The sequence below is a fragment of the Caloenas nicobarica genome, chromosome 1 (assembly GCF_036013445.1).
Source record: "Caloenas nicobarica isolate bCalNic1 chromosome 1, bCalNic1.hap1, whole genome shotgun sequence".
Taxonomy (NCBI): domain Eukaryota; kingdom Metazoa; phylum Chordata; class Aves; order Columbiformes; family Columbidae; genus Caloenas; species Caloenas nicobarica.
The window spans coordinates 110,293,715-110,306,155 of NC_088245.1; the positions used below are offsets into that span (position 1 = coordinate 110,293,715).

At 36.8% G+C, this 12,441-nt stretch overlaps 1 protein-coding gene across 5 annotated transcripts in view; it reads right to left on the reverse strand.

Moving 5' to 3' along the window:
- The window catches only part of APOO (apolipoprotein O), a 32,167-nt gene that overhangs the window by 16,463 nt on the left and 3,263 nt on the right, over positions 1-12,441 (reverse strand). For 2 of the 5 annotated variants that reach the window (XM_065653252.1, XM_065653245.1), the window contains exons 2-6: positions 10,500-10,613; positions 8,061-8,180; positions 5,357-5,411; positions 4,207-4,302; positions 1,332-1,423 (exon numbers count right to left, since the gene is read on the reverse strand). In XM_065653252.1, the coding sequence (XP_065509324.1) occupies positions 1,332-1,423; positions 4,207-4,302; positions 5,357-5,411; positions 8,061-8,180; positions 10,500-10,613 (477 nt within the window). The remainder of the gene's footprint in view (positions 1-1,331; positions 1,424-4,206; positions 4,303-5,356; positions 5,412-8,060; positions 8,181-10,499; positions 10,614-12,441) is intronic. The other 3 variants (XM_065653262.1, XM_065653257.1, XM_065653269.1) reach the window with 2 other exon arrangements.

Genomic DNA, 12,441 nt, shown 5'->3' on the forward strand with positions numbered 1-12,441 from the left:
CTTGTTACAGTCAAACTAAGAACTGTGAATTAATCAAAGGGCAATCACGCACTTCAAAGTTTTCATAAAATAAACAAGGTATTGTGAAGCTGTTAGTAGCAAATCCATAGTTAAGGCTGAACTGAGCTTCTTTAAAAACAATAACATCAATTTGAACACCATTCGATCACTTTCCACTTCACTGTCAGAAGGCAACTAGAATTTCAATACAGTTTCCAACAGAAATCTCTTCAGATTCTTAAATTTTAATTATTTTTTTTTCTTGCCACTGGCATAATTTCCACTCCCCGAGAACGAATCAACAGAGCTATCTGTATTTAGAGTATCTGAATCCTGGAAGCACTAGAAAAAGATTCCATCAAAGATCAGGGTATCACTGTGCTGGCAGAGTTCAAACACAGCCTGTTTGACTCTCCCGAAGTCAATGACCTTTCTGTTTACAAAGAACATAATAAGTTCTTGAGAATACAGTATTTTCATCCTGACATGTCAGTGTCATTCTTAAGTCACCAATAACTGGATGGCAAATTTACCAGAGCCTGAAATATAAAGTATTTCTGACACACTAAAATATGTGCACTGTGAGTGGTCAAATGCTGGATTTGAAAAAGAATGTGGTGGAGAACTGAGGATCTGCCAGTATGATTAAGTGTGGACAGAAAGGCATGTGACCTGATACCAGCAGTGGCTGTAAGCAATTGTCTCTTCAGTTCTTTCTTTCAGAGGAAACCCACTTAAGCAACTGTAAGCTAACATGCTTCTTATGTGCCTGAAACAACAAATGCATAAACAGAAAAGGTATCCAACAAGCAGCAGAATTCTTACTCCATTCCAGAAAGTGCATGCTGTCTTTCTCAAAACTCTACCCAGCAAAAAGCAGAAAACTTCAATAACAATGTTTAGCTCGAAGTGTTGTTCCTATGATTTCTCTATAGAATCTTTTTTTTCCCTTTCTTTCAAATGCTGTTTTCATTTGCTATCAAGATATTTCAGGCTTCCTTAGTATTGTTAAGTAAACACACAAACTGCACTTACTAAGCATGTTTATATTAATTTATAGTTAACTTGCGGTTAGAGATTCAGAAACAAAATTTTGTTCCTCAAATTGAAGATGCTACTGCAGACATTAGAAAAAAAAAGTCACTAAATGAAACAGAATATCTGACCATTCTTCAGCCTAGGCTTCATGTTCTTTGACAAAATCACTATCATTTTGTTAAGTGCCAAGCACACTGCCAGGGCTTTTAAAAATGGTTTACCAGTTAATTTGAAGGTAGGAGGTGATAATCAAAGTAAAAGACACTTCCCCAAAGAAAAGTATAATCACTGACCTTTGCAATAGAAACCGCTTGCTGAGGGTAATACATGGAGGCACCAAGGCCCATGAGACCCATGGGATACACTAACTTCTTTATTTTTGAGCCTGTTTCATAAAAACAAAAAAAACACAAAAAATTGTTAGAGTACATGCTAACCAAAATAGTGGAATGGCCCTACCCTATTATTTATAATCAAAACAATTTTATTAAATACAGTTCAGCATGTTTTCTGTTCAGTGGTACTAGTTTCTTAATAAATGTGATTACTCTGACCAACAATTATTCTTAACCTTTTTAAGAGATTACTTCTATTAACATCTTTCCATAGTGAAAATTACCTTACAACTATATTTATTGCAGTAATAATGAATAATACTGAATAATGAAGTAAAAGCCACAGTTAAGAGATACTTAAGAGAATTATATCAATTGATACTCTGTTCTCAACCAAAAGGAAAAACTGGGGCAAAGAAAGGTTAGGATAGCATTCTTTTAATATATCAGAACAAGAGATGTTCCAATACCAACTTTGTAAGTTACCTTGACTCACAAATATTGATTCTTCCACAATGGCTCTTATGAATATTTTTTCTTGATTCACTTTAGTGATTTGCAAAGCATTTGAAAGTACTTTTAAACTCAAGTACTTACAGTTATGCTGTACACCTTTTGCTCAGTCCCCAAGTAAATTTTGAACATTTTAATCAATTTGAACTCTCTATTCAATTATAAGTCTAAAATGATTTAACTGCCTAAAAAGGTTGTCATCTTATCACAACTGGCCACAGGTTATGTAACCTGGCTGGTCAGTGACAAAATGAATCACTGAATCAGTTCCAGGGCATGCTGCAGATTATCCAGGCAGAAAGGAACACAGAAAGGAGCAGGTAAAGGAGAAAAGCAAGCAGTACGGAAGAAAAAAAAAAAAAACAAGCCATAGAACAGACATACAGGAGTCAGGACGCAGTAGCTCTGCTCCTTATCGAACAGGCTGTTCTATATGAGAAGCCACATGTGCTTCTAATAAAGAAATAATGAATTTTGAAGAGGAAATGCATATTAGAAGTGCCTAGTGTTTCCACTAACATATGCTCATGATGAGATGAGAAACTTAGCAGTAAACAAGAGACATTCATAAAGTGATGTTGCTAGTCTTTTGTGAAGAGGAGACTTGGTTCCAATTCACTGTAAGAAAGTGCAGGAAAGGCAAGTTTTGTTGCGTTTTTACAACCAGAAAAATTACACTTTTGTTATAACTTCTGAGAATGGGGAAGTCTTGCTTAGTGATAGCTTATCAGCGTGGCTACAATATCACTTTAGGAATAAATGTAATAGTTGAAGATATTAATGCCTTACAGCAGGCTGCTACCTGCTGGAGATACCCATTAGAGGGAAGTTCAGGAATACTCCTATATCCATATTCCAGCACTACTAAACAAGGTTAGAACAAATTCACCTTCAATGGCATTTTAAATCAAGCTGAATGACCGCACAATATTCACACAATCCAACTCTGAATACCGTACTTTCTACTTAGTGAGCAGCTGTATCTTTAAGTGTTACAGTTGGACCTGCAAGATTTTATCTGTACCTTTTTTCCAGTGAGACCAATGAGGGAAGGGACAAAAAAAGAAGCAGCTTCATCGTAACTTTCTGTAGCATCGAAATTAAGAGGCACTTCCTTCTACAGTTTGAATACTTTCTGGAAATAATAGTATTGCAAACTATAACCAGACAAAAAGTTCTAAATTATGGCTCCCATCCTAAAAGATGCACAAATCAGACATTTGTATTACGAGGCATTTTTATTTTTCTTAAACTTATGACCCCCTGCTCTTTTAGATCCAGCCTCAAGACTGCGATTCCCTGCCTATCCCTCAATTTTGATACAGTAGTAAAGGCTGGAATCTGATCTCATTTATAATCATATAACTCCAGAAGCAGGAATTTGAAGAGAACAAACTTCAAATGGGTGAAGCTGGAGACCTTGATTTTAATTAAAAAAAAAAAAACTAGGGAAAAAAGTACTGCTTTTACCATCTTCACTGGAAAATATTTTGAGGAGTGCATATATTCATAGAATGCTTTCCAGTTCTACATAGTCAAGCACACACTTGGAGTTTGTTCAACATATACAGGCCCCACAGAGGCATGTTTTTATCCAAAGCAAGTCCTCACTAGTATTTAAATTCTAGAAATTCATGGTTCTCTTACCTACAAGTTTTCTTGTGTTACTTCATTTTACTGTATTAAGAATCTCTCAATACAAACACAAAATACTTTTTCAAAATTAACACTACTTTAAAAGCTATTTATTCATATGAAAGCATAAACCTATTAGTTTCTTCAATCAGTGTGATGAAATTAACTATCACATTTCTGCAGCCCATAACATGCATGTATTTATAGTACATTCACAGTTCACAAGCACTTCTGCTGAATATCACCATCTGCAGCAGCTCTGTCTGAACACACAATACTCTTACAGAACTTGAATATACACCTAATTGTACATGTATCATAGTTCAGGAACCTCTGTATTTTACCATAGTTTATTCCTCTGTAGTTTTCCACAGTGACATATGAGATCAAGAACTCAAGTAATTTAAAAGATTTTTAAGCTAAAAAACCTACTTTTGCTATAAGCAGCTAGAATTGGAAAAGATCAAAGACTAGATTCCAGCAACAAACAGAGTATTCATAAACAATAATTGATGGTTATTACACAACTTTTACCTGAAGTTTCTTTATAATTAGAGGAAGATTGTAGAAACATGCTCGTACAGATCTCACGCATCACAATTAAAAATTAGTATTAAAAAAACCCCCACAAATAAATTACTTAGCCCAAACCATAACATAAGCAGTTCAAAAGGTTCCCACTTACCTCTAGCAAGAAACAACCCAACAATTCCAGAAAAACCTATCACACCAAGCCTTGGATAAAATCCAGCAGGGGGGTTTTGGAGAAGTTCAAAGCCCTCTGAAAAGAAGTCAGAACAAAGTGCTTTAATGTCATGTGAAAGTGTTATTCTGATAAGGAATCATCAATACATGCTGGATATTGTTACAAAACATAAAGAGTTATCAAAACACATTTAACTATCATGCACATTTTAGATCTGCTGGCACAAAATTCAAAGCCGTTGAGATCTTCTCTAGTGACACATGAATGAAACTGAACATCGTATTGTATTTACCAGTTTTCACAGAAGCTTTTGCCTTTGCTCCTGGGCCATCTGTTTTGTTTTGCTCTTTTGCATCTTGATTATATCTTTTTCAAATTAGTGATAAAAACATTTTCAAAATGGATTCTTACATTTACATGTTAAGAAGAATTAGTTTCAATAAAACACTGTACAAAAAAACAAATCACAGAACAAAGGAAAGACACAGCACAAGCAAAGCTCACTACAAGATGGGAGTCTGATGGGGGAATGAAAAAATATTAAAACCTTCCATACAAAGGACTTCAAAAGACTGACACTGTTAAGTTTAAGTAAAAGAGGTGCGGTATGTGAAATGAGCTCTAGATAGCATTCATACTCAGTCCTGATGAGATTAAGTATGAAAGGATGCTTCCATAACAAAAATTAATTATTTTGGATTACTTCAAAATTCTTAGGAGATCCAAGGAAGTAAACTAAAATGAAAAGGCTTAACATTACAAACGAAAGGCCTAACACTTGCGACAAGTAATGAACATCACAGGAAGCTTCAATTACTAGGCTGGGTCAAGTAAATACTACTAGCTGGGAATAAGTTGTGAGGGGTTTCTTTTATTCTTTTCCTGCATAACTGTTGTTTTTAGACACGCAGGTTGACACGAACGCAGGTCTTGGATTCTAATTGTTTAGAAATGTAGTGTCATAATGACCTACAAAGGAAATTTAAACAGATATACAGTGCAAACGAAGTAGTCTTAAATGCATTAGAAACTACATATATCATGACGCTTAATGGAATTCTCTTTTAACAGAAGATATCATATAGTCCTGCATTTTAAATTGCTAGTTAAGAAAACTAAACTGATTTACCTCTACCATGCTCAACAGCTTTTTCTAATTTGGGCATAGCTTTGGCATAAAGTTCCTAAAAAAAAAAAAAAAAGAAAAGAAAACAACAGTAAATAGATACTTAGTAAGTGAAATATTAACTACAGAATGTAACTGCCCTGACAAAGAAAGAACAAAAAAAAAAGTGTTGGGTGCCTAAAATAACTTCATCTTATTCCCACTTCCACCCTTCACTTACAGGGCTATGCTTGCTCAACATTACATTAAGCATACATACATACAGGTTTTTCTCAAAGGAGTCTTTGGACACAGATGAAATACAATACCTCAAAACACAGAAGTCAACTTCAATATTTCATTGAGTTTCTGATCAGGTAGCTGAAACTCAGGGTTATCTCGGGTTTCTCAGTGTACACAGGTATCGCAAAAACACTTGAGCTAATGCAAAGGAAGGAAGTACAACACTGTAATAAACTCCTTCCCAGCACTTCACAGGGGTACATGAGTCATTCTGCAAGGTGATAAATTGCACTTTCCAACAGACCATCTCAAGCTAACAAAACTGCATTTTTGAAGTGACTTGGAAAATGAGATGTCCATATAATGTCCAAAGCAAATCAAAGAGCACTGAAACAACCCCACAAACTAGTTCTAGATTTTTTTTCTCAGACTGAAAATATGCAGGAAGTAAAAGAAATCACATTGCCTTTTATCACAGTAGAAAAAAATATATCTCAACAAGAGCAACCCTGCTAATTGTTACTATGCTAATAATCCTTCAGAGAGACAGTGTGAGACTGTCTATCAATTAGGGAACAAGTTCATAAACATGTATGCCCAAAGCTAAAGCAAAGAATGGTTTTGCAGTACCACTTGAGCTGTATCCATGCAGAAGTGAAAGCATTTGTTTGGGATACTGCATGGGGGACAGTATCTTTAGAACTTTCATTTCCTCACTGGCAAGAATGACTTAAAAAAACAAACAAACAAAACAAAACAACCTGTTGTGAAAAAAAAAAGTGGTAGTGGGTGACACACAACATAACTCTAAATGGATGTTGGTCTTCTTAAAAGCCAATGAAAAAGGAACATGCTCTAAAAAAACCTGCAGAGTAAGACTGATCTGTCACAGCTCCCACATAACTGGCCCACTTCTACGTCTGTGTTTTGGACTGACTTCCCACTACAGTTAAGGAAGCAAATGGATATACAAACATAACAAATTTTATTCTCATTATCCTAAGTTATGCTTTTAATTTTAAAGACAACCGAGACACATCTAAAATGTTATTTTCTTTAACACAGCAGAGGGTGGGAGTGGTGTAAAACCAAAACTATCTCTGACTACAGTTAAGCAAGCAAGATGACCCCAAACCCATAAAGTTTACATGCTCACTTCATAAAATGAGTCAGTAAACCACTGCCAGGAAATGGCTTGTTGTGCATGAACAGAAGAGCACATCTTATGTAAGTGATCACCAAGCAGACAAAAAATAAAGCAAATGGGAAGACAATAGGCCAGTGAGACATAAAGCACTGCTCAAGGCTTACCTGCACTCAGTCCAACTGGGCAACTAACCTTGTCTCAAATTCCATTCCCCAGTCACAGTTACCACAGGCAACCAAACTGAACCCATGCCTTTAGGAGGTCAGAGTTCTAAAGAGACTGTGGAAAAACTCCCTTCTCCTTCAAAACCGAAGTCAGTGCTCCTGCTGGTGGCACTTTAGAAACACATCACTAGACTGAGTAATCCTGAGTATTTCTGAAAAAATGTTTTGGTACTGTTAAAGGTTAGTACCACACCACAGAACTTCCAGGCAGAAAGGACACCCTGATGTGAACAGCTTGGCTTAAGAAGAGGATTCACACCAGCCAGAGTGCAGAGCAGAGAATCACCTGAAGTTGCCGAGAGGCACCCAGGTGACAAGGATGCCCTTGCTTCAAAAGAAAGCCTCAACATTTGCTGGGTCAGGAAAGAACAAGAAAACCTGAAATCTAGTATCAATAATTTAGGCCTTGATGACAAAGATCTTGGTTTTCCTCTATGCTCCAAAGACTATTTTTGTATTTAATGACTGTTTAGTAGAAACATGCTATCTAACAAAATATATAAGAAAATTTTCAGGTAAGGTCTGGGAGTTAGGTTTGCCACTACTAGTGACCTGGGATTTTCTGTCTTCCAGAGAACCACGTTCCTTCCCTCAACAGTCCAGTTCAGCAAATACTGATTTATTCTCTGCAAAGTTGTGTTTTGTCACAGTTGCAGTGAGGCCAACTCAGTATTGCTGCTCCAAAACACACTGCTTGGTAATTTAAGGCCTTCCCCTTGAGCACGGAAAACGCAAATTTAATCACTGTCTTCATCGGTCACAGGACAGTATCAAATCCGGATATCCCCAGATATCTTTAAGTTTATTTAGGATAACAATTCTAAGCTTTAGTTAATTTTCTTTTAATTCTTCTGGCAGGATACAAAATATGAAAAAGCAGGGGTTTAGTTCAGCAAATTAGTAGAAAGAAACAACTGGTTTTGTGTGAGGAGAGGATAAATACTATGACCCGAACTGTGGAAAAATTGAACTAATGCAGCATTTTGGAAAAAATGCTTGTATAGCTATCGACTTTTACTTTGCTGCTATCTATGAATTCCGACTCTAAAAAAAACCATCCCAGATCAACCCTTACCACTGAACCACTACCAGATGTGATATAAAATCATTATACCTGACAACAGGCTGTATATGGCTCCAAAACATGCCGTAAATGTGAAACCCCCTCTTCCAACTGGGTTTGTGGATTCTCCACATATTTAGTCTCACGAGCTGGAGAGGAGTAGAGTGACAGCTGTGAATATTAGCAAACACGAGGTTAAAAACAAAGGTGTAATTGTGTTAAGTAGGTCTTCAGGGCATGAACAGTCTAACCAGAGAACATCTAACACAGTGCTTACTACATAAACAATGCATAATAAAAATTCAGGCACAGCTGTGAGACAATTATGAGCAAAGTTTAATTATATACTATGATGATGATGACTTCCAATTGCTGTACAATTCATCCATAGCTGCTATGTGATCCAAGTCACAGGTTATAAATTAATATTAAACTAGTTTAATAAAAACACAAAACATAATTGTGAAAAAATGTTTCTGGTCTTAATCAGCACTTCTGGTCCCCAGTTCACATGCTAAATGTACTAGAACTCTGAAATCACAATCAACCATTTTCTATATTTGCACAAGCCATCATTAAAGAGTCTAAGTAGCTTCTAACAAAGGTATCATCTGATACAAATTTGTCTGTTTGTTACTGAGCAGGAAAACAGTATGACATCCCAGTGTTACCGTCATTGACCACATCAGCAACTGACAGCTTTAATAGCGCCATGGGGCTGAGCACAAAGGAACTGTAACATCCAACTGAAGAGCAATGGGCATCTTCACATAATAAATAGTAAGCTACCATATTTAGGGTTTAGCATCACGATGTATTTATTACAATTACCTAAACATATTTAAAATTGTATTCCTTTAGAAAAAAAAAGGAAAAAACAAAGGAAAAAACCCACCAAAACAAACAAAAAACCAAAGTCTATACTGTTGAAGATGAACAGCAAAGTTTAGATCAAAACAAAACCTATTTTAGATATTGCACTGGTGTTTTGTATAGAGAGCTTATATTTTAGACTACAAAATATAGCATAAATGTGGTATATTATAAACTGATGTTTACACGTTGCATTGAAGTGAAGCTAGCCTTCTTTTCATGGTAAGTTGGAAAACAACTGTATCTCTATCATAATTAAAAAAGCTACTAACCATAAAAAAATACAATGACATTGAATTTGTCAAATAATTCAATAACTCATGCAACTGGATTTCCCATAATACTTGGAAAGACAAGCATTTTAAGTCTCATTTCCTTAGGAAATCCAGTCATCTGTGGCAATCATAGTCACAATCAGTTTAACTCTGACCCTGTTAGACAACCTAACAGCCACATCTGGCACAAGGACAGAAGTCCCAGAGATACGGAAATTCCCATACATCTTCTGAAACTGGACAGCTGACAGAGATCCCAACAAACATACCCTGTGAATGCTAAGGAAGGCAGCCAAAACCCCACAGCTTGCATATTCTGCTTGGCTGAAGCTGATGGGCAAGCCAGTTATTCAGCACAAATGTAACTTGAACGTACTGCCTGTTTACTGCCCCACACCAGCAGTGCTGTGGGGCATGCGATGGCCCACGCTACTGCGACTTCACTGGGGTGAAGCCAGGAGACTGCATCAGCTATTGATCCTCTCCTGTTATGCACGTGAACTGCCCATGCAGACACATCCTAAAGACCTAAGTATACACAAAAATAAGTTTCATTGTGTTTCACTGCTCATATAACAAAACTTCAGTTTGGCTTGAAGTACTTAAAATTTTTAAAGATCTACAAACTCTCATGGATATGAATCTTTATTTAAACTACTTTTTTTTTTTTTTAATGTTGGGGACTGTGAAAAGCCTGTGCAACAATGCTGGTGTGTCTACAGTTTGACAGGGTGTTTTAAAGCTCCACTTGTGATATAACATCTTAGAGAAACAACACAGTAACTTTTTTTTATTATCACTACTTATTGTATTCGTTGCTGCTTAGGTCTGAATGCTGTAAAGAAAGAAACACTGATAAAATTCTGTAGGCTACTATATCTGATTCAAACCATTGCCAGCCAAGAATTTTATCTGTAAAAAAGATAATATTTTAAGAAAGAAAAACTTTTGATTTGCTCTTGAAAAAATACATAGTGCTACCTGGTTAAAAAGCAAAGAAAACACTCCTGTGGATTTGAAATATGACCACAAGTAAATCCACAAATATGAATAGGTAATTTCTGAATGAAGAACAGAAGGCTTTAATGTAGGAAAGAGATCTTGCACACAAGCAAGCCTGATGCTATCAAGCAGAGGGCATCAAATGCAACTCTCAGGTAAAAGAAGCCAAGCCATATCAACATCTCCATTACTGAAAAGCGAGAAGTAAGTTTAAAGGCAAGAATATAAAGGGTGAAGAGATGTAGCTAAATGCTTTCAGGCATCAAAATATAATGTCTTTCAGAATTCTGCAGATATTTCTATATAGATAGAAGTGCCCTAGGGGTCTAACCATACTTACCTCCTCAATTTTCAGCAACTCCTTTTTGGGAGTTTCCTTCTCTGAAGAAGCAGCAGCATAAACCTGGAGAGAGAGCAAGCTCAGGCTAACAGGGGTGGCCCCCAGCCGAATTACCTGGAAACATTATAAGACATTAAAATCATTATGTTCAAACAAAATGGCAACACATTTGAACGCACCCAGGTAGACAATGTTTATGCCCCCATATATGGTAATAAGTGTTATATTATGATGCTTAGAAGTTAGGAGAAAAGGGAGTTGGTGGTAGACAATCTAATGCTCTCAGGCATTGAAGTGGTAACACTTGAATTATTCAGATGGTATTTGGAAAAGCCTGAGGCTAAAGGAGAGAGTAGATACAAATGCTAATCTCATAAGTTTTCATCTCACAAAAAGATCTGTTTTCTCTCCCTTGAAACATAATTTTCAGTAACTTTCTCAGTATAGATATTAACAACATTATTTTCATATTTTAAACAACTTTGTGAGTGTTGGTAACACCTCCATTTTTCCATAGTTAGTACCAAAAAGTTCTGCATTTTATTTCTAGTTATTGTCTGCATCTAGATTGGGGGGGGGGGGGGGCGGGGAAGAGAGACCTACAGTTGAAAGTATCAGAACATAATCACTGCTTTCTAGAGTTTTAGGAATGTCTCCTGCTTTTCTGTGAGAAACATGAATTACAGCACATTGTGACAGATACTTGACTCTTTCTGAATACTTGATTCAATCCAGTCACACAACACAACCGACATGAGTAAGGTGAACATAATTCTTCCTGTATTCAGGACCTATATTACATTGCATTTTTTACCAGGAGAGACTGCTTTAACTTAAAAAACAGAAGAGAAAAATCAGGAATGCACAAAAAGCATTTTCCAACAAATGCACATCCTTATCAACAGCAGCGTTTAACTCAAGAAACGGCAGTTCCAATGGGAAACCTTTCAATGCCTCACGTTCACATTACTGCTCAGGTAAAAACATGCAGAGTTACAACAGCCTGTGGTTTGTTGCCTTGGGTGACAGCATGAGTGGATCTAACAGCCTGCAGCCACCAAACTGGAGAGGTCTGGCTCTGCTCGCCGCATCCATTATCCGAAGTCCCGCTGCTCACCTTGCCCTAGCTTTGGTGGCCAGACACTTCCCCCACGAGGCAATTCACCTCACCAATTTGGCAAAAGATTAACCCTGAAAAAGAAGTGGAGAGCTTTGTGCGGAGTTAGTAAGTCGAACCCATCTGCGAAAACAGTCTGACAAGCACCAGAGGAACCATGTGGCCAGGGACAAGGGGATGAAAAAGGAGAAGGCATCAAGTCCTCTTCCTTTTCAGAAGTCGCAAGGGAACATGACATTGACCTAGCTGCTTGTGACACAGAAGCCTTGATCAACCAATACATCCTTCAGGCTGTTATGATGATAACCAACCTAGCCACGGGACAGTTACTCTGAAACTTTGCTTCTGCCCATTGCAGAACTGTTAGAAAACAGCTTTAAAATTATCCAGACTACATGTTTATTGCAAACAGATCAGTATTTGCAAATTAAATTTATTCCACTGCTCTGCAGATGGAGCGTTTTTTAAATGTAACCAAGAGATTCCTCAAACTCAAAACTAGACTATATAGTTGTCAAACTTGCTGAAAATGTTCATTTATGTGTAGAGAAACAGCACACAAGAACTAGGTCATGGCATTGCTTTTCAGAAAGACACAAGGTATTTGGTAGGTCAAAAGGTACGGAAAAACTTAGCTTAAAATGGAAGTTTTTCCTTCTTTGTATTTATGGACTCGTTATTACAGCACTATAATGAAACACCACAAGGACCAGATCAGTTCTGTTTCACAGCCAAGGAAAACATGAACAATATTTAATAATGCTTGCTTAAACAAAGCATTTTCACATACTTTCATGAGCCAAGATAAAAACATGAATGCCACTG